Raw genomic sequence first — 22,710 nt, 5'->3', positions numbered from 1 at the left:
TTTTAACCAAAACAAAGAATAAACTAAATTTTAAATCAGATGTGGATCACCGGGTTGCAATGGAAACCCGTACCCATACCGGCAAAACTTCAAGTCGGATGCGAGTTGCGTACGTCGGGTTTGCGGGTTAAAATGTGAGTTATGTACGTCGGGTTTGCGGGTTAAAATAGTCATCCATGACCGGAAGGACGAACTAGAATTGGAGGAAGATAAAAAATGGAAGGATTGTGAATGATGTACATGAGAGGCATTCTTGTGTGGTCTCAATCTCTAGAAAGCAACCAATGGTACTCCGTCAGAGCGAAAAGACTTATCAGAAAACTGAACGAAAGGTGATAGAAATTTTGTCCACGGAATATCACCACCTCGTACCGGTAGGGCACCTCGCACCCTCTGCAAGTTTGCGTGAAAGATCCTACGCCAGAGGCGTGCGCGTGCTGCTGGAGAAATCAGTGCAGCTGCAGCTGCAGCTGCAACATCCAACTCCCACAACACCCGGTCCCAAATATCAGTTGTTGGAATTGACTCGATCGCGATCGCCGGCAGGTAGTTATTGGCCGGTGCCTGCGGACGGCTTGTCCAGCGCCGTTCAACTTCAGTGCCTTGTCTTTTCTGCAGGGACCATGCCAATAACGCACGGACTGGACACTCGTCACGCGCGCACCTCGCCGTCGCCGGTCGCTCCCTGCCCGGTGGCACCGCGCGCACGCTGAACCTGGGCTGGGCTGGATGGTTGCGCAGCCATCTGCACAAGGTGGATTCCCTCCCGTCCGTGAGTGCATTATTGATGAGCTAGCTGATTTGTTTATGATTGCGCATGTACGGGTAATGGGCGCAGGTGACAACATGACTGCTCACAGCAGCACAGGCAGGGTTCCCAGCCCAAAGCCTGGATGCGGGGACACTCCATTGTACTACAGTAGCTACTCATGCATTCCGCTGTCTACAGACGCGATGCAATTATTGTCGCAGTCTTGCTGACTTCTGAGGTACAAGTACAATGGTACTATACGGACGCTATACCTATTACTACCACTAGTAGTATATATTAGAGGCTGGCGTCATAGCCATCTTAATGATCAAGTAGATGCGCATCGCAAGACGCCTTAAAAGCTCACTGAACAAACCAAACCCGAGTCAGAAATCGAACGGGTCGACTGAATATACATAACAGTTCAAATCCGAGGCCAACGATCATAAACCCCGCTCCATCAAACTCATTGCAGGTTCTTCGATTGCACCCGGAGTTGGCCAATGATCCTTCGAGTCCTTGTATTGTATGCAGCCAGTTAGCCAAGCCTCAATTGCACGGGCTTAGAGCATGTGGCTTTTAGTCCCCCTCAGTAGTAGTAGTAAAAAAAGGGGGGCAGGCTCCACCGCATCATGCTTCTTCGCTCTCGTCCTCTCTCATATCCAGGATTTCTTCTTGGCAGTAGAGTACATTTAGCTCTTCTTGCAGCTGGTAGCAGCACAGGGGGTCATAAGTAAGACAAGTACACAGCTGCCTGAGTCGATCGTTTATTATGGTTTTGAAAGCGTGTTTCTGCCAGCCATTGCAAGGATGCAGTATCTTACTGGTCTGGGAAAAGGATCTCTAGAAGCAACTGTAGTTCACAGCAAAATTATACAGTAAAACAACCCAAGGTTCTAAGAGTTATAGCGTTGTCTTGAGGGGGCTACGGAGTATTAAATAGTGCACATAAAATAGTAAGTGTGATTCGGAATGCCAACAAGGTGAAGAAGGGTAGCTAGAAATACAGACCTGAACATGTTTCAGCTTTGCCGCAATTAATTCGTCAGTCAAAGAAATCATCCTGCAAGGGGAGAAAACATTACCCATCTTTGACCACAAATAACCATTACTCCCTACGTTATAAATTATAAGAAGTTTTGGCATTTTAAGACACACTACTTTTATTATAAATTATAAGGTGTTTTTATCTTTTCTAGATACACTACTTTTTACAAACTGTATATCTAATGCAGGCAACAACTAATATGCAATTAAACCTTATGTGTAAGCGTGCAAGCGAGTCTCTTGGTCCATTATTAGATCATGATCTAACTGTAGACATAATCGTGGTTTGTTAGGGGGTTTTCTATAAATCTACACGAGGTGGTGGTGGAAGGGTTTAAATCATAATTTAACGGACCAGAAATCTCGCTTGCATATTAGTTGTTGCCTCTAATGCATAGCAAAAGTTTCGTATCTAGAAAGTCAAAATTGTCATATAATTTAGAATGGAAAGGAATACTATACAGTGAAAACAATGAAACGACATACTTAAGAAAAAGGCATGTAAATAAAGTTTTAGAGCTTCTAGAGCATAACAAACTAAAAAACAAGAAAATCCATGGGTCCTAGTATTCGTAGAGTATGATACTTGTCACTACCAAAGTCTCAACGATCATTGAGGACAACTTTTTTCAGGCAACCTGATCCATTCTAATATGAAAAAATCAGTTCAAGATACAAGTTCCCAATCCATTCAAGTTGATAGGACTTCCAAATTCAGATAAAATAGAAAATTACCCACTATAACTCAGCTAAATATCAATCAAGATGTCATGGATATTAACAACAGATAGAAATATTGAATGAGGCAGAAAATTATTCTTCCAAACATGAAGGAACTATTCAAAATTTGAATTCTTGAATGTGCGATTGTCACCTTATAAATGGAACGGACCTACCTAGATTGTAACTCAAAAATTTTAACAAGTAACGAGTGTTCTCTCTCAGCAGTAGCAGCTTCAACCTGCCAAAATATTCATGAATAGATTTATAATAATATTGCCATCAAGTTTTTCTCGTGGGGTGGGGGGGGGGATCCTGAAATTAAGATGAGCTTGTACTTACCACTGTATCACTCGTCGTGCTCTGGACTCTTGACTGAGCTGCTGATAAAATCAATAGTTTTAATAATTGTTGGAAAAGAAAAGTACATTCAGCAGCACAGAGAAAAATTTGTACCATCGACTCTCTCATTTTGTTGCAAGCTACTTAGTAGGTTCGTAATCAGATCCTGTAGCAAGGAAATTTGAAACTGTTACAAGGCTATAAATAAATGAACATGTTTATAATATATTGAGTTTGTTGCATACTTGCTGGAATGCAGTTTGCTTCACAAGGTTTTGAAGATGCGGAATCAGAATTGATGTAGATACAGAGCTATTGCAGAGTTCCTTCCTTTGATGATTAGTAGACTGCAAATAACAAAATTTCCAGTGACAAAACTGTGTGATGTATCTTCAAGAGCAAGGAAACAGTTTTGCTTCCAGAAATATATATAAAGATAACATCAACATTGTTTCTGAGATAAAAAAGTCAAAATTTAGCATATAAATCTGTTGGCACAAAAGATACTTAGAAGTTTTAGTCCGTAACAAGCACAATTCAAGAAGATAGTGTACCGTTGTCTTATCATTCGCTGACCAATCACCAACACTGGCTGATTTTCTCAGTGAAGGCCCCTGAAAAAATGGATATATCTAAAGCAAAGTAACAGTGCCTTATGAACAAGGGACCAAGGAAAATTCTTACCTCTTGCAATTTACGTGAGGCACTGCTCCCTGGAATTTCTTGAACCTGTGAGGTAGACTTTGATTATTTGTCAGAAGTGATATGATCTTATTCAGTTAAGGGAGGGCTACCCACCTTTGCAAGATCCACATTCTCAGATGTCACTGAGAAGCGGCCTTTAATTTCCACCATAGTGCGCTTAGGTTTATCACCCAAAGAGCCTACATAACCTGTAATAGCCAACAGGATATCATACCTTCTCAACACAGAAATAACTAGAGCAATTGGCATAATAAATAAAGAAATATATTTACATTCCAAAAGTCAAGCACAACTTACATATCCTGCAATGCTACATCTTCTATAACTAAATAGGAGATCCGCACTAGCAGATATCTCTGCAATTTGGTGAAGCCACATCATCTTATCCACCCAGTTACCTCTGATAGCACGAAACTTAATAAAAGTTGGACTACTACATCAAACCAAACTGCACTATACAGAAGCGCCGGTGAAACTCCAGGCAATTAAGGAGTTACAGCGATCAACAGGTCTCGACTAATGTGTGTCGTGACTCCTTTCTGTCCCATCCACTATCAAATTCCATTTGAGATATAATGTAGCTGACAGCTCTAGTACAACCGAGACGATATAAAAGCTATCCCTGTATGTCTTATGTGCATCCAGCCTATGTATATCTCCAGGCTCCAATTGCATGGAGAGAGAAAAAACAATGAACATCTCTTTTTCTGAGCTCCTATTGATTAAGCTTCACATGTCTTTCATCATTCTGTATGCAGTGCACGCTAACCATGCCATTCACCCAAAAGTCGTGTTGGGCGGGGGCTCGGGGCTCCACTCAGGCATGTATGACGGGATGGCGAACAGGTAGGCACACACCTTTGGGGCACCACAACCATAGTTTTTAAGGTGGTAATGCGATCAATCCCCATTTTACCTTTTAAGCGTTAAGGCGTAAGGCGAGGCGACGCCTTAGTAATATATAAAAATAGGAAATAAAAACAGAAAATATAGGAATATAGCCTCAAATGGATAGAGAGAATAGTAGCAAATAGAGAGGGTGACAGCAGATGGAGCAGGACGCCCACAGCCCAACGCCCCAGCCCAAACAACACAGCACGGCTGGACACTGCAGCCTGCAGTCCTACACCCCATTACCAGCCCAATTACCCAAAGTCGAAGCCTGCAGCCCAAAGGCCAAACAGAGAAACACTAAACCACATAACCCTAAATCCTCCTTCCTTCCCCGGCTGGCGGCTCCAACAGTTCCTGTTCAGCAGGAACTCTCAGGAGCAAGGCTGCCGCTCGTCGCGAAGCTCGGAGGGAAGCCTCTCCCGCCTTGGCCACCCGTCGTCTGTAGGGACCACCTAGAGAGGTCCAATGCAGCCACCGCCGCTGGAGATCCGGAGCACCTTCAACGCATCCTCAGTATTCGTTTGTTTCAAAGCCGACCGCGTTCTCAGCCTTTAGCCGCTTAAGAGCAACTCCAATAGTTCTCTAATAGACTTCCTAAATCAACAATTTAAGTAGTTAACATAAAAACTCATCTCCAACAGTTCTCTAAATAAACTTTCTAAATTCAGCAACTTCTCATTTAACCTTATTTCCTCTCTACAATTGGCAACCATTTAGCAACTCCCTAAACAAAAATGTTTACTGCATTATATAGATAATGAAGGTAATTGATGACATTTGTGACTTTTATTTTTTTATGTGGATAGATACAAAACAAAACTACAACCTATATTTAGAGAACTATTGAAGAACTCACATTTTTTTACTCCCAAAGTTATTTAGAACCTTCTTAAATCTGTGATTTAGAGAGCTAAAATTTACATAACTATTGGAGTTGCTCTAAATGAACTTTCTAAATTTAACAACTTGTCATCTAACCTCATTTTCTCTCTACATTTGGCAACCATTTAACAACTCCCTAAACAAAAATGTTGAATGCATTATATAGTTTTTGTGACTTATTTTTTATGTGGATAAATATAAAACAAAATTACAACCTATATTTAGAGAACTATTGGAGAACACACATTTTTTTACTCTAAAAGCCATTTAGCAACTTCTTAAATCTGTGATTTAGAGAGCTAAAATTTACATAACTATTGGAGTTGCTCTAAGGTACTAGCTCAACATCCTTTTATGGCGTCCTGCAGAGCGACGCCTTAGAGACACTCTAGGCACCAGGGCGATGCCTTAGTCTCAGACGCAAGGTGAGGCGAACGCCTTGCCCCTAATACTCGCCTTACCCCTTGAGCGACGCCTTAACAACTATGATCACAACGCTGAGTTGCACAACCACTTGTATGGCAGCATGTATCGACAACCGACGGGAAGGTAAAATAGTGGAAGCCACACACCTAACCGTAGATGACCTCCACCGCCACCTCCATGGGGAGGGGGCACATGAACAATGGCGAGCCCAAAACTTAAAGGATGGGTATTTAAAATTACTGAGATAAATTTTTTTGGTATATATAATATTGTATAAACCCTAACTATTTGGTATGTATAATACCATAATATATTACATAGCAATAATTTTAAAGCATACACAAGATATGTATCATACAAAATCAAGTCTTAGATGCATAAAATTGATCAAAAATTGAAATTCTTCAATACTAGTGATAAGAGCCAACATTTGGATACCCATGAATTATTGTGGGCCCGCTCCTGCACGTGAGCGCCGTCACTACATCGCTGACCATGGCCTAGATATTCATCCAGGACAGTCGAGTGCCACGGGACATGCGCACGACCAACATCTCTGCGCCCAGAGCCACTACCGCCAACACGTTGGCCGAGGTCTGGTTTGTGTACAAACACAGTTCGCCACCATGCTGACATCGATGGTTGTGGGATGCATGCCTCCTCGCTCAGTTACCGAAGGAATGCACGGATCATGCACTTTTGCGCCAAAGGCCAGATGCAGTATGAGATTAGGTGCAACATGATAGCGGACCCTAGGATGGGCCCATGTGGTATTCCAGCTTTACGAACTCTGGTTATTTATTAATGATTTTGCATAGATCTTTCTACCTAGAGCAAGATGGCATCCTCACACACATGGGAGAGCATCAAGCTCAGGGTAGACATACAAGAAACAGTGTTGTCGTCGTTCATGAGCCATGAAGCCACGCAACCACTTAGGGTATGTTTGGTTGCGGGACAGCTAGGACAGGGACGTTCCCTGGTGTCCTCTCTCGTCCCTCCAATTTTGAGGGATAACTGGGGACAACACTGGGATAGTCTTGTTCCAACCCTTGACTCTGAACCAAACAACCTTATTTGAGGGATCATCCCATCTCGTCTCGTCCTGTCATTGCAATCAAACGCACCCTTAGTGTGTCGGAGAAGTGTCGTGGAGTAGAGCACAAAATGCTGAAAAATGGCACCAAGCCGTATCAATCATTTTGTCAGCGATTGGAGTCTGAGGGAGAAGGTTGTCAGCGGCAATAGACATGATGGAATTCAGAAAGAGACCCCATGAGAGAAATCTGACAAGAACAGGGATGGAAAGATATTTTTTGAGGTGAAGTTGCTTGCTACCTTTACTGATGCAAGCTCGTCCGTAAAATGTGTACCCTCCCTCTCGTCTTCACCACTCTGGTGATTGATATTGAGCTTTGCCCGGATGGCATGTTTCTTCAACATCGTCAGTATACCTTAGATATTCTGGAGCGCGCAAGCATGTTCGACTCTACAAGCCTTGTGAGACTTTGGTGGACGAGTAGGCAAAGGTCTCCGATGATGGCGACCCTGTTAGCGACCCCACTACCTAACAGAGCCTTGCTGACGCCCTTTAGTACCTCAATTTCACCAAACCCTACATCATGTATGTTATCCAACAGATTTGTCTTCACATGCATGATCCCCGGGAGCCACACCTAACCAATTTCAAGCAGATCCTCCGGTACCACTTTGGTACTGACGACTACGAGCTTCTCCTTCGGCGTGCCTGCACCCAAAAGCTAGATGTCTACACTCGTCAATCCACCTTTGTTCATGTTGTGTTCTTGGGGACAACCTAATCTCCTGGTCCTCCAAACGTCAGCTCGTGGTCTCTCGCTCCAATGCTGAGGCGGAGTAACGCGACATGGCCAATTTTGTGGCCGAGGCAAGCTGGCTCTACCAGCTTCTTCAGGAACTCTAAAGCTCGCTCACTAGAAGTACCCTCGTCTATTGTGTTAACGTCAATGATGTCTACTTCTCTGCCAACCCGGACTAGCACTAGCATATGAAATATGTTGAGATTGATCTTCACTTTGCCCGTGAACGTGTTGCCATCGAGGACGTTCGTGTTTTCCATGTCCTGGCCAGCTCCCAATTTGCAGACATCTTCGCCAAGGGTCTATCATTCTCGGTGTTTTCGGAGTTTTGGTCTAGTCTCAACATCTACTGTAGCTAGAGTTTCGACTATGGGGGGTGTTAAATAGCCTTGTTTATGGTTGTGTTTAGACCTATTCAAACGTCGGGACAGGTCGGGTTCAGGTCGAGTCAAGGTTAGGTCGTGGGTCATTTGGCTTGGCCCGCGCCTGACCCGTGCATAGTGTCGGGTCGGTCGGGTTGGCCCATGCCTTCCTGATGGACACATCGAGTCAGGTTTTTTTGGGTTGGGTTTTGGGTCAAAAATCATGGCTCGTGCCCGACTCGTGACTTGTTGCGGGTCAAAAAATATGGCACGTGTCCGCTCGTCGCATTGGTCGGGTCGGGTCTAGGTTTTTTCAGGTGGGTCAGGTCGTGTAGCCCATGCTCAGGTCTAGTTGTGTTATGGGCCTTCTATGGTCCAACACACTAGACACTTTAGGGTTCGTGTGTATATTGGTGTAAGTCGTAACCATGAAATGTTCTAGTTTAGAATGGAATATTCTTCTCCCAAAACTATGCATCCAAATGCTACACTAAGTAGGAGTATGTACCATCTGCATTTCCATGTTAACATGTCTAACAGAGGCATATTCCATACAACCATACCTTATAAGAGCTATGTACATGTGTCATGCGTGATTGGTCAAACGAGAAGTCTAATATAATGGAGGGTCATCATTTAGATATATAATATTTTCATAATTTTATTATTTCTCACTATATATTCTCTTATATAAATAATCTATAGAATTTCCACAGCAACGCACGGGGTATAATCTAGTTAACAACAATGCACAGGCAAGTCTGTACATAAATAAAAGGAAACAGCAAATGAAGGTTCAAATCCTACCTGCAGAAGATCGAATAGGAGCAGAAAGACTATTTGCAGAAGCACGAGTTGGAAGTGACAGAGGGCCACTAAGATTATTGGCTCTTGAAAGACTATTTGCAGAAGCACGAGTTGGAAGTGACAAAGGACCACTAAGATTATTGGCTCTTCTTGTACCATTCTTTTGTTTATCAGATACAGATTGAACTCCTGCATCCCTGCCATGAGTAATAGTGATGATAAAGAATCTTGGAATATACAATGCATAAGCTAATATTAACTAATATTTTTCATTCAAGAACTCAGAAATCAAAATGATGTTTGGTGCCTTTGGACACATGTATCCAAATTATGTAATGCCTCGTCCGAAGCCAAGAATTTTTCGAGGTTTTTTTTACAGAAAGTAAGTCAGATTAAAGTATCTGGTAATTAAAATGGAACATGTTCAGTAAATATTGTTAGGCACACCTTTCAATAATGTGGCCCCTTTCAGTCATCGAACTATTATTCGGACCAGATTGCAGAACTGGACCTGAGTATGTCCTCTGTTTTTGCCTGAAATCACATCTATAATCTTTCCCATCAGCATCATGCTTCGACGTCGAGGGCAATGAATCATTTTCTGATTCTGGGTTTTTACGTCCATCAGGCTTCCTTTCACTGTAGGCATTCCCATTGTTGGAAGACAATATTTCATTTATTTCGGGACCATTTTGACCAGGATTTGCTGGCACAGAAGAACGATCACTGAAACATAACAGAAAACTATAAATGAACTACCCTACAGCAACTGAAATATGCATGAAGCCCACAGGTTCCTCTGTATTCGGATAAATCAATATGGAAAATAAAAAACAGAAAACTATTGGGAACAAAGTTAATATTGAGAATCGAAGGATGCTAAAACGTTGTAGATTCACTCAACCTGCAGTTATTTCCATTCGATGGTGCTGTCTTTCCAAAATAATCGTCAGAAGATGTATCCTGGTAATAGCACATTCAGAAATGACTTGCACATAAACCATACACTTCTCTCTTGCTAAACACACAGAGCAAGCAGATGCCTTTTGTAATTTCAAATTTCAAATAATGAAAAACTGTGAAACATAAAACAAAAGGATTGCATATCTTTTATTTTTGTATCCAATGGAGTGAATCCAGAAATGCATCCACAGATCTACACAGCATTTCAAAAAAAAACTCAGCCTGCGGGGGTAAGACCGTCTATATTAAGAAGACATTCTCACGCAGGTCGAGAAAACCCCCCAACCCCTGCCCCTCCCATAGATAGGGATGGCAGCGGGTCGGATTTTGTTCGGGTATAATAATACCCGACCCGAAATTGAACCCGAGTCATCTACAAATATTCATACCCACCAAGTCAATCGGGCGAGAAACTGTACCCGTACCCGTGCCCATCGGGTATCCACCGGGTATCGGGTATCCAGTGGATATGTTATTGTAGACTAAATAACATTCGGTTAGTGTTATAATAAATGCTTAAAATATTTTAGTTTCTATCTAAGCACCAATGCAACACGAGAATGACTATATTTGGCTACATGTCAATACAATATCTTAACTCATAATTATCACATCCAATAAATTTAAATTTGAGTACAGAGAATAAAAGATTAATGAGTTCATGATAGTTGACAGTCATAACATTGTCAATGTCTCATTGGTCTCGATTACATTACAATTGACTATTAACACAACACAAATTAATATTCATTAATCAACAACACATGCGGGTGAGTTTTTCTAGTGAATGTAGCACATTTTTAGTGGATGTAGACACCTTTAAAGATGTATATTGATATTTCGGGTATCCACTGGATATCCATGGGTAAAGTATTTTACCCATACCTTACCCGATGTATTTCGGGTATCCGACCCGATAGAACCCGCGGGTGAGTTTTTCTACCCATATCCATATCCGTCGGGTACGAAACCCGCGGATATCCATACCCACGGGTTCAACTGCCATCCCTACCCATAGACAACGGCACCGTAGCACATGTGAGAACGACCGCGACCAGGGGCGGGCCTTAGACCTGTGCTTTGGCATGGGACAGACGAGGGGATTTTTTTAATCACAGCTTCAAAATTCGCTCCCATAAGGAGTCGAACCCAGGACCTGAGGAGTGTTACTCAGACCACCTAACCAACTCGGCTAGAGGCCCTTTCGCTCTACACAGCATTTCAGCCGCGCTTAAACATGTCTTACTGTCTGAATCCAACATATGATGATCTAATTTCTCTTCTTTTTTCAAAGACACATGGTAACATTTTCCATAGTGAATATACATATGAATATACACATAAAGAAAAAAGAGTCAAGCAAACCTTATCAATGTCAGTTATTCTACCAGTGTCATCGTCTTCTTTTATTTCAGGTGGATCATCATCACATATCTGCAAAGTTATATAGCTTACTTGTAACTTGTAAGGCAAAAAATACTGCCAACTTTAGAACATAAAACTAAGGTATCACAGGAATAAAAGATAAGAAAACATATTCCTTTACCAGTGATGCCTGAGCCTTTAGATCCTCAATATCGAAGTTCCATGCACTGACACCTCGTTGGTACTCACTCTGTCACATAACCATAGAACCTTCAGAAATAGTCACATCGATGAAAAAGGACAGAAGTAAATATTGCATCTATGCCTATGAAAATACATGATGGTGTGCTAATGAAACAATACAGTAAGCAAAATACATCTTCTGAGTAGTCATGGCATTATCTAAGCAACTAAACATAATGTTTGCTGATTGTTTATATATGGAATGAATAGTTGATAGTTATGTGAGTGTCATATCCATATACTGGAGTCGAACAGATCTTGGGGTGTTCAAGGGCTTAGCTTTCAGAATCCACCCATGGTTTGTGCTTAAAAATTTCTGCAACTCTGAAGAGGTACACATAGTAGGGAATAGAAGCGCCTCCCTAGAACAAAAGAAGATTGCAAATTCCTGACGAGCTAAAATAGATATTTCATATGAACCATTGCTTACTAAGAGTCGTATTTGTATCATATAGCTTAAAAGCGATCATTTTATAGCATCAGTTTTATCCCTACGAAACTAGCATTGTATGTGTCGTCGTGGAACAACGGCGGGGTACCGAGCCTACCCAAAAGATGAACGTTACAGATAGAACGAGGGGTGTAGGTTGGTCGTACACTGATCAGGTGCAACTTGGTGCCAGTACGGGGACAATTTAGAGAGGTTCGAGCCACGAGACGCGTAATACCCTACATACTCTTGAGTGTGAAGGATTGATGAACACAAATGGGAATAAGATTACAAGCTCAACTAACAATTGAGCACAATGACCTCCTAGCTCTCCCTTCCTGTTTGAATCGAGTGGGAGTTCTAGCCTAATGGTCCCTAGTTCACCTTTATGAACTGCCCTTATAAGTATGTCTCAATTTCAAGGTTCCTGGTTTCGAACCCCCGGTCCCCTATATTGTTCTTGTCCTCCCTTTTATAGACCAAGGAAGGAGAGACGATTGTATATCGACTAGACTACGAGTCCTGCTTAGCAGAGACCCAACAACTCTTAGACTGTAATGTCACACATCACATTTAATGTAATGTACAGAAGAGTTGAAGTGTATAAATGGAATGTATATCTTCTCCCAACAGTTTAAGCTTTTGGGTTGAACTGGTTAATGCGTCGACTCTAACATGATATCAAAGCCAAAGGTCTCGAGTTTGAATCATGGCAAAGGGTCCTTTTGTGCCTCCGCCCATTTATTGTCATGTTTGCTCCTTCCTCTCTTGCTGCATGTGAGTGGAGGTGTTGAAGTGTATGAATGGATTGTCTACCTTCTCTCAACAGCTTAAGCTTTTGGGTTGAACTGGTTAGTGCGTCCACTCTAACAAGAAGCCTTATCCGAACTACTAGCACCGTGTGACTGCCAGAAGTATAGCCTGAACGTGGTGTCGCACCAGCGGGGCCACTCTGCCCTTGGGGCAAGGGGGGCAACTATATTCCTTGGTATGTTTGTGTTTCAATACTTGGTCAAATCATAAATTCCTATCTTCTCGGGAGACCTTGGGCCCCGAGGAGCCCCAGGACATGGCCACATCAATTATCTAAGGTCGAGAGCCTCAGAGATCTAGAGACCTGAAGGGGGCTTCGATCGGCCGAAAGAACTAAGTATGGAAGCGACCTATGGCTGGAGCATCCGAGGGCCCCAAGACCTCGAATTCTAGGTCGTTCTGTCAGACAGCAGTGGTGAAACCGTATCAACGCTTTAGAAGGGAGCACAGGTCGGCTATAGCCAGACCACCAGTAATTTCTTTTTATCGGGGTCCTTGGAATGCATCTTGGCAACATCCGAAGGTATGTCCTTCCCCAGACGCTAATAGTATGGGTTGTGAAATGAGTTCTAATCTATAGCATGGTTCCTAATTACTCTCTCGGAGTCCTTGTTCAACCAATAAACATTAGAAATTATTAGCATACTCAACCATTGGCATAATACTATCACAATCTAAAATTCTTTCTTTTATAAAGCAACCATTTTGCTCATATATGTATTCCTACCATCTTCTATGAAATAAAACGATGCATAAGATTCACCAATATGAAGGATACATCTAGCCTGCTTCAGGAAAAAAGTTTTGAGTAGAGAAAAATAGGCAAAGTACACTTTCACGAACCATAGAAAGTGCTTCTTGTTCTGAAGAAGGCATTCTCTTCAAAGCTAGTTGTGCTGCATCCTTTAGCTGAAAATACAGAGTCACTCACTAAGAAACACTATCACAAGCATTGTGTAAAAAAATAAATGAGAAACAAATCATAGAAACCAACCTGGAGTGCCTTTACACGGTCCCAAAGAGGGGGCAAATCAGTTAAAATGTTCTTAACAGTTAGCTCCGGAGGTTTTGCATTCTTGAAAAAAGAATGCTTAAGTAATTTTTCAGCTGTTGGCCTCTTCGTTTGATCTTTCACCAAGCACATCGCAACCATTTCCTTGAAGGACTGATTACAGCTGAAAAACTTTCATTAGAAGAGCAACCACAACAATCTAACCTAAGGCCCAGACTCTATAAAAAAAATGACTGTGACAGCATTCTAGAACAGAAAGCTTGTGACAAAATCACAGAAAAAATATAATCAGAAAAAATTCACTGCCCAAGAATTTACCAAAAGGACTAGTACTACCTTTGAAAATCTTTTATCACGGTCATAGTCAAGACCTGGAGGAGCATTTTGGAGCGTCATGAGAAGAACCTGAGTCACCAAGGAACTACACAGTTAAAAATTATTTTTTAAAAAAAAGTGAACTTCATGGAAATAGCTATTGAGCCAGAAAGTTTGTAAAATCAGATAGTTAACTTCATAGACAAGACTATTTGACGCCTATAATAGTTTTACAAACCGATCACAATCAGCAAATCTAAATAACTATTCATGAAAGAATATGTGGAGAATTTATAGGATCTCTCTTTTTCTAGCATGTTCCGAGAGGATTGATGTGGAGGCTACAAAAAGAGTCTCTAATTAGTAATACTATGATAAGATTGGATAGTAAAATGATTAAGACCATATATGCTTGCACTGTAACTGTCTAAATAAGTTACTTCATGAAATTTCAAATAAAAGAAAACTCATGCAATCAATCATCAATCTTTCAGGCTCCCAAGGAACTATTATTACATATGGTGAGAGCTGTCTCACTGAATCACTAGGTCGCATGTCCAAAGCAACCTCTCCGCGCTTGTGGGGGGAGGTTTGCCTCGGTTTATCTCTTCCCTAGACTCCATTCATGTTGGAGCTTCCAGCACTGGGTCTGCTCGTGTTCCGTAAGAGTGAAAAGGAAAAGGCTTTAGCAAATTTGCAAAGAGAAAAAGACTTGTTACCTTCATGGGAGGGTACTTCGAAAAGGGAGCATGTCCATGTGCCAGCTCTAGTGCAGTTATTCCAAACGACCATATATCAGCTCTGTACAAGAGTTGATAGCTGTTAGAAGATGTAGCTTACAATAGCAACCAAGAAAAGTAAAAGTACACGTAAGAAAGCTACGACACGTTAAACAGACATGGTTATTACATCAGTAAAATTGTAAGCAGTATAAGTGAAAAACGATAATAGAGAAGTTTTCCCAGAAACCTCAAACTAGAACCAACCAGAACCTAGTGACCACCTAGTTTCTGGTAAGAGTTCCAACTTGATGTGCTGAACTCACATTTAAACACTACAAGTAAAAGTAAATTCCAATATATATTTACTCGGTCTCAGGTTTATTAAGCAATGCTAGTTGTCAAAGCAGAACTAAGCATGTGCTAGTAGAAAACATGAGATAGGTATTGATATTCAGCACGTACTTGAAATTATATCCAGTTCCAGGCTGGAGAACTTCTGGTGCCATCCTAAACACCAAGTAAAATAAGAAAAAAAAAACATGTCAGATTATGCATAAAAATAATTATTTTCTATTGAAACTCTAGCAGAAGAAATTTATAGAAAAGAAACATAGTTACCAGCATGGTGTTCCAACAAATGTATTCCTAGCCCTTTGTCTATCGCCTCTATCAAACATGCAAGCAGAGACACCAAAGTCCCCGAGCTTGACTACACCAGGATTATCAATAAGGATATTACCTGCCTGCAACAATGATATGTTGAGAAAAAAGCTGATATGTTGAGAGAGAGAAAATACTGCCAAAACTAATCTCAAACAACTCCTACAGAGCTAACCTTCACATCACGATGAATATGTCCTTGCCTATGGAGGTAGTCTAGAGCTTTGAGTGTTTCCTTTAGAATAGAGGCAATAATTGGCTCCTCAAAACCATCGGGATATGCAACCTTCATTAGGTGCAAGCATGAACCCTCTGACATGAATGGCATTACCACCCAAAGATTATGACCCACAACAAATGAGCAGTAAGACCTGATGACATTAGGGTGATCTATCAAGCTCATAGTTTGAGTCTCCTTTCTTACATCATCCTGCATACAATAGATATATGCACTACAGTGAGACATTAATTGCAGTGTTTGTTTTTACAAAGGGGCGGAGCAAGAGAACCAAAATTCGCTTGAAACTACAAATGTGCTTATTTATTATTACACATCTCCTAGACTTCAGTTGCCTGACCTCTCAGGCGACAAGTTCAAGACACGGTTTACTGGTTTGCTGCTGAGCTGACAGAATGAAGAAGACGTGTGGTAGTTGGCCAACATATGTTGTCTGATCTTTTGAAAGAATACAGGTGCCTGCTTCATAGCAATTCCCTTATTATTACTGATTCTGAAAAGTGATTTCATGAACAGGTTCCGGTGATGTTAGCCTAGCTAACACAAGTGCTGCTATAATCCACGCCAATGGGGATACAATTTTTTCAGAACAAAAGCTACATTAGAAAGGATATAGCATGTTTTTAGCAAGACTAACCGAGATCACTAATCACATCCCAACCTAGAAGCCCCAGGTAGCCGCAGCCGTAATTGCAAGTGACCAGCACCAACTGTATAAGCGAGCCAACTGAGACTGATAACAAAGGTAAGAATTGAAGCAGTCGAGTTTCCTGATTATCCCCAACTCTCTAACGCGTAACCAGAGTGAACTAGTGAAGAGCCCGACTGTTGAGCTAATCGCTTCGGCAAAAAAAAAGTACAGTTAGATCGATCATTCAACTAATTGCACCAACATCAGGTGCTTCTATCCGACCTCTGCATCCATCATCAACATAAATCAACAGTCACTATCGAACCCTAGGAATCGAGCGAAGAATGAATGAGGTTTCGAGGGGAGCTCACGAGGTTACTGTTGACCCGATCGAGATCCAGACACTTCACAGCGACCGTCCGGCCGGTGGGAATGAACTCCGCGCGGTATACGACGGCGTTGGCGCCGTATCCCACTTCCTCCAGCAGCCTGTAGTCGGCGGGAGACACGGTAAACGCCGGCGCCGGCATAGGCGCGGGCACCGCGGACCGCCGTATGCTCCCGCTCCTCACCATGGTTCCGAGCGGAGCGTGCTCGGAAGCACCGGCGCCGAGTTCCGGCGATCGCCGGCGGCGGCGGCTGGGTGATTGGCCCGTGTCGTGTCGCGCGCGCTGGGGACTGGAGAGGGAAGCAAGGGAGAGGGAGGGGGGAGACGGGGGAGATTGAGAGGAGAAAAAAGGAGTGGGGATTTTGGGAAAGAGAGGGGTAATTATTTCGGCGTGACGTGGCCGGCGTGGCACCCGAGAGGCGGAGTCTAATTGGTTGGCTTACCTGCGGTACTCCCGATGACGTGTGGGTCCGTACTGGTGGGGTCCGTGAGGCAGTCTCGGCGGTGGGTGGTGGCTGCGAGGGACTGGAGTGGCTCGGGGCGGCAGATGCAGCCGACTGTCTGTGAGAGATCTCCGCCTCCCGATATCGGCCTGTGATCAGGATCTTGTGCGGGGGTGCCTTTCTGTGGCTGGAAATGTTTCCTTTTTCACTATTTTACCCGGCAAAAGGAAAGGACGCTGAGCTCAAAAAATCCTCCTAAATTTATTTTTCCCAGACACATAATAGAAATAGAGGATATATGTGTGTCTGGTCATTCATGTAAATCCACTCATGTGCATCCTACACTCCTATAATCATCTTCGAAAGATTATACCGATATAGATTTTTAAAAAAAAACGTAAACTGTTTACAGTAAACAATAGCATATAAAAGTTGGCCAAAGTTAATATAATTGCAGTGGCAACAGTAGCCAATAATATCCAGAGGATAGATAAAATATCTAGCAAAGATGTATAGGGATAGAAATCAAGCTACCGGATATAATACGAGGGTGAGTATTGAAAGTGTTGTTATCATGGTCTAACTATCCGAATCAAAAAAGGAATACCAAGTAAAAAATGTATATATGGCAGAAGATTATTTATAACAAAATTAAGAGGTAACCATAAGAGTGGTTGGCAACGTGGACTTAAAATTCATTTTTTTTTCGTAGACGCTAACATGCATGTTCCACGATTATAAACTTTACTTTTAAATTATGTGATATATTACACACACGTTGGCCATGTTTGAGTATATGTTTATTGAGGGTTCGGTATTCTCTTTTTGTTGGTTATGGAAAAGTGGATTACACGGATGCTCTCGATTTGGTCAGGTACGAATGGCTTGATGTATGCTAAGAGGTGTTTAGTTTTTAGGTGCTAATTTTTAATCTCTCTATTTTAGTTCTTAAATTGCCAAAGGCATGAACTAAATAAAAAAATTATTTCTATTTTAGTCTTTGTGTTTAACAATTTAATGATTAAAAGGGATTAAAAATTAGTTTATAGAAACTAAACAGCCCTGAGACAGATCGAGACAGGGTGAAAATGTGCGCAAAAAGAACCCACAAAGAGCTACACTGTGATTGCACAGCCGCGAGTGGCATGCGGTCCAGATGGGATCCAGGCCGCTAGCCCCTGCTGCGCCTGGCTGGCTGGCTGGGAGCGAGCCGGACCCAAAGTACCACGGCCGGGTACGTACGCTCGTACGAAACGGGCGAGCTCTGCTCTCCGGGCCCAGCCCCCGCTCGGTCCGCGCCGTACGACCCGCCGACTGGAGGGGTCGGTGGTTGGTAGGGCACTAGGGCTGCTTGTAGGTTCGTAGTTAATTTGGCTAGGTTTAAATTGACTCGTTTAATTTTTTTATAAGCTAAACTAATACTCCCTCCGTCTCAGGATATAAGGCGTAACCACTTTTTATTCTTGTCCCACAATATAAGGTGTGCTCTCTCTATGCATACGTATATCGATGCAGTGGTATAGAGACAATTAAATGTATTTCTTAGTCTTTGAACCAGAGGTGGTTACGCCTTATATACTGGGACGGAGGGAGTATCAATGAGTCAGCTCACGAGCTAAATGATCTACCACATTTCAGCAAAACAAAAGTATATACATATTATTTACGTAATAATTGTTGTGTGTTACTATGGCCTATAAGTTAACTTAATGATCGATGAACTATGTCTACATGTTAAATTGGTCTATACGAATATAAATGTGATTTAAATTGATAAACATGTGTGCGATTTGATGAGTGATGAATTATATTAATTCGATGTTACATTGATGTGGTATATAAAACTATGAGTATAATTATTATTTTTCTATTATTAAATTAGTTTACAATTAACTACAAATTGATTATTATGTATAAATTGGTTTTTTTCTCTGTCTCAATCTAAATTAGCTAAGCTGAGCTAACTTTATGTTTCGTTAACTTAACGAGTCGAGTCATCTCGTTATCTTAATGACCTAACTCGAATTTGGTCAAACCGAGTCGAGCTGTCTCAATATCCAGCCTAGTGGTTGGGTCGATGCTGATATACCGCCACGCGCGCGGGCGTCGGCCTGCATCTGCATGCAATGCGTGCATGCATGCCCGCGACCTGGCACAGCGCACAAGAGTCCAACGTACGGAGCGGCCGTCTCGTCGCGTGCGCGTGCATGGCTGCGACACTAGAGGCTGGAGCACATGGGAGGCCTGCCCGTGCCTGGGACCGCGTCCACGGGCAAGTGCGCATTCGCAAGTCGGCCGACAGCCAGCGGAGACGTCACGATGAGTGCCTCCGCGCGCGCATCCGCCTGTGGCCTTTTGTCATTGTGTGTCCGCTCAAGCTCGTGATGCGTGTTGTACGGGACGGAAAGGAACCTTACGAGGAACAAGTGAAGTACGATGCACAACACACAACACAGTTGGAGTGCATGTGTGCATTGGCCACTAGCAAGGGTGATAGTCGCCTAGAGGTGGGTAAATAGGACGAAACTGAAATTTACAAATATAAACACAACTACAAGCCGGGTTAGCGTTAGAAATATAAACGAGTCCGCGAAAGAGGGCGCAAAACAAATCGCAAGCGAATAATGAAGTGAGACACACGGATTTGTTTTACCGAGGTTCGGTTCTCGCAAACCTACTCCCCGTTGAGGAGGCCACAAAGGCCGGGTCTCTTTCAACCCTTCCCTCTCTCAAACGGTCCCTCGGACCGAGTGAGCTTCTCTTCTCAAATCAAAGTCGGGAACAAAAAAACTTCCCTGCAAGGGCCACCACACAATTGGTGCCTCTTGCCTTGATTACAATGGAGTTTTGATCACAAGAACAAGTGATAGAGAAAAGAAGCAATCCAAGCGCAAGAGCTCAAAAGAACACGACAAATCTCTCTCGCTAATCACTAAAGCCTTGTGTGGAATTGGAGAGGATTTGATCTCTTTGTACGTGTCTAGAATTGAATGCCTAGCTCTTGTAAGTGGTTGAGAAGTGGAAAACTTGGATGCAATGAATGGTGGGGTGGTTGGGGTATTTATAGCCCCAACCACCAAATGTGGCCGTTGGGAGGCTGTCTGTTCGATGGCGCACCGGACAGTCCGGTGCACACCGGACAGTCCGGTGCCCCTGCCACGTCATCACTGCCGTTGGATTCTGACCGTTGGAGCTTCTGACTTGTGGGCCCGCCTGGGTGTCCGGTGCACACCGGACAGGTACTGTTTGCTGTCCGGTGTGCCAGCATGGGCGTTTCTGACCCCTGCGCGCGCAGAGCGCGCATTAAATGCGCGGCAGAGAGCCGTTGGCGCGGAGAAGACCGTTGCTCCGGAGGCGCACCGGACAGTCCGGTGCACACCGGACAGTCCGGTGAATTTTAGCGGACGAGCCGTTGGCGTTTCCCGAAGCTGGCGAGTTCCCGAGGCCGATCTCCCTTGGCGCACCGGACACTGTCCGGTGTACACCGGACAGTCCGGTGAATTATAGCCGAGTTGCCTCTGGGAATTCCCGAAGGTGGAGAGTTTAAGGCTGAGTCCCCCTGGTGCACCGGACATGTCCGGTGGCACACCGGACAGTCCGGTGCGCCAGACCAGAGGTGCCTTCGGTTGCCCCTTTGCTCCTTTGTTGAATCCAAAACTTGGTCTTTTTATTGGCTGAGTGTGAACCTTTTATACCTGTATAATCTATACACTTGGGTAAACTAGTTAGTCCAAAGATTTGTGTTGGGCAATTCAACCACCAAAATTAAATAGGGACTAGGTGTAAGCCTAATTCCCTTTCAATCTCCCCCTTTTTGGTGATTGATGCCAACACAAACCAAAGCAAATATAGAAGTGCATAATTGAACTAGTTTGCATAATGTAAGTGTAAAGGTTGCTTGGAATTGAGCCAAATATAACTACTTACAAGATATGCATGGAATGTTTCTTTCTTTATTTAGCATTTTGGACCACGTTTGCACCACATGTTTTGTTTTTGCAAATTCTTTTTGTAAATCCATTTCAAAGATCTTTTGCAAATAGTCAAAGGTAAATGAATAAGAGTTTGTAAAGCATTTTCAAGATTTGAAATTTTCTCCCCCTGTTTCAAATGCTTTTCTTTTGACTTAACAAAACTCCCCCTAAAAGAGATCCACCTCTTAGTGTTCAAGAGGGTTTTGATATACCATTTTTGAAATACTACTTTCTCCCCCTTTTGAACACAATAGGATACCAATTGATAAATACTTTTGGAAAGCACTAAGTTTTTGAATTTGGTGGTGGTGCGGCCCTTTTGCTTTGGGCTCATTTCTCCCCCTTTTTGGCATGAATCGCCAAAAAAAACGGAATCATTAGAGCCCTCGAAGTAATTTCTTCCCCTTTGGTCATAAGTAAATGAGTTAAGATTATACCAAAGACGAAATCCGGTCCTTTTGCTTTGGGCTTTTACTTTCTCCCCCAAAGACAAGGTCCTTTTCTTGGAGCGATGGCGAAGGATGAGTTACGGAGTGGAAGCCTTTGTCTTCGCCGAAGACTCCAATTCCCTTTCAATATACCTGTGACTTGGTTTGAAATAGACTTGAAAACACATTAGTCATAGCATATAAAAGAGATATGATCAAAGGTATTCAAATGAGCTGTGTGTGCAATCTAGCAGAAGAAATTTCTAGAATCAAGAATATTTAGCTCATGCCTAAGTTTGGTAAAAGATTGTTCATCAAGAGGCTTGGTAAAGATATCGGCTAATTGATCTTTAGTGTTAATGTAAGAAATCTCGATATCTCCCTTTTGTTGGTGATCCCTAAGAAAATGATACCGAATGGCTATGTGCTTAGTGCGGCTATGCTCGACGGGATTGTCGGCCATTTTGATTGCACTCTCATTATCACATAGCAAAGGGACTTTGGTTAATTTGTAACCATAGTCCCGCAGGGTTTGCCTCATCCAAAGCAATTGCGCGCAACAATGACCTGCAGCAATGTACTCGGCTTCGGCGGTAGAAAGAGCGACCGAATTTTGCTTCTTTGAAGCCCAAGACACCAAGGATCTTCCCAAGAACTGGCAAGTCCCCGATGTGCTCTTTCTATTAATTTTGCACCCCGCCCAATCGGCATCCGAATAACCAATCAAATCAAAAGTGGATCCCCGAGGGTACCAAAGCCCAAACTTAGGAGTATAAGCCAAATATCTCAAGATTCGTTTTACGGCTGTAAGGTGTGATTCCTTAGGGTCGGATTGGAATCTTGCACACATGCAAACGGAAAGCATAATGTCCGGTCGAGATGCACATAAATAAAGTAATGAACCAATCATCGACCGGTATACCTTTTGATCCACGGACCTACCTTCCGTGTCGAGATCGAGATGCCCATTGGTTCCCATGGGTGTCTTGATGGGCTTGGCATCCTTCATTCCAAACTTGCTTAGAATATCTTGAGTATACTTTGTTTGGCTAAGGAAGGTGCCCTCTTGGAGTTGTTTGACTTGGAATCCTAGAAAATACTTCAACTCCCCCATCATAGACATCTCGAATTTCTGTGTCATGATCCTACTAAATTCCTCACAAGTAGATTCGTTAGTAGACCCAAATATGATATCATCAACATAAATTTGGCATACAAATAAATCATTGTCAAGAGTTTTAGTGAACAAAGTAGGATCGACTTTTCCGACTTTGAAGCCATTTGCAATAAGGAAATCTCTTAGGCATTCAT

At 42.7% G+C, this 22,710-nt stretch overlaps 1 protein-coding gene across 2 annotated transcripts; it reads right to left on the bottom strand.

Moving 5' to 3' along the window:
- Window positions 1-909: 909 nt before the first annotated feature.
- On the bottom strand, window positions 910-16,949 carry LOC100285555 (ATP binding protein). 2 transcript variants are annotated; one of them, XM_023302443.1, is made up of 22 exons: window positions 16,538-16,949; window positions 15,473-15,727; window positions 15,256-15,380; window positions 15,100-15,144; window positions 14,635-14,716; window positions 13,937-14,005; window positions 13,583-13,753; window positions 13,432-13,497; window positions 11,284-11,352; window positions 11,103-11,171; window positions 9,679-9,737; window positions 9,222-9,500; window positions 8,775-8,971; window positions 3,659-3,753; window positions 3,545-3,589; window positions 3,415-3,474; window positions 3,106-3,207; window positions 2,975-3,026; window positions 2,861-2,901; window positions 2,695-2,759; window positions 1,763-1,814; window positions 910-1,459 (listed from the first exon to the last, which is right to left on the bottom strand). In XM_023302443.1, the coding sequence occupies exons 1-22, from the start codon at window positions 16,739-16,741 to the stop codon at window positions 1,382-1,384; spliced, it is 2,280 nt and encodes a 759-aa protein (XP_023158211.1). In that variant the 5' UTR covers window positions 16,742-16,949; the 3' UTR covers window positions 910-1,381. The 2 variants fall into 2 exon arrangements, with proteins under 2 accessions (XP_023158211.1, NP_001151918.2); NM_001158446.2 differs by having other exon boundaries at window positions 941-1,459; window positions 2,861-2,898; window positions 16,538-16,909.
- Between the last annotated feature and the right edge of the window lie 5,761 nt (window positions 16,950-22,710).

The sequence above is a fragment of the Zea mays genome, chromosome 1 (genome assembly GCF_902167145.1).
Source record: "Zea mays cultivar B73 chromosome 1, Zm-B73-REFERENCE-NAM-5.0, whole genome shotgun sequence".
In the NCBI taxonomy this organism is placed as follows: domain Eukaryota; kingdom Viridiplantae; phylum Streptophyta; class Magnoliopsida; order Poales; family Poaceae; genus Zea; species Zea mays.
This window is presented reverse-complemented; position numbering and strand designations above follow the sequence as displayed.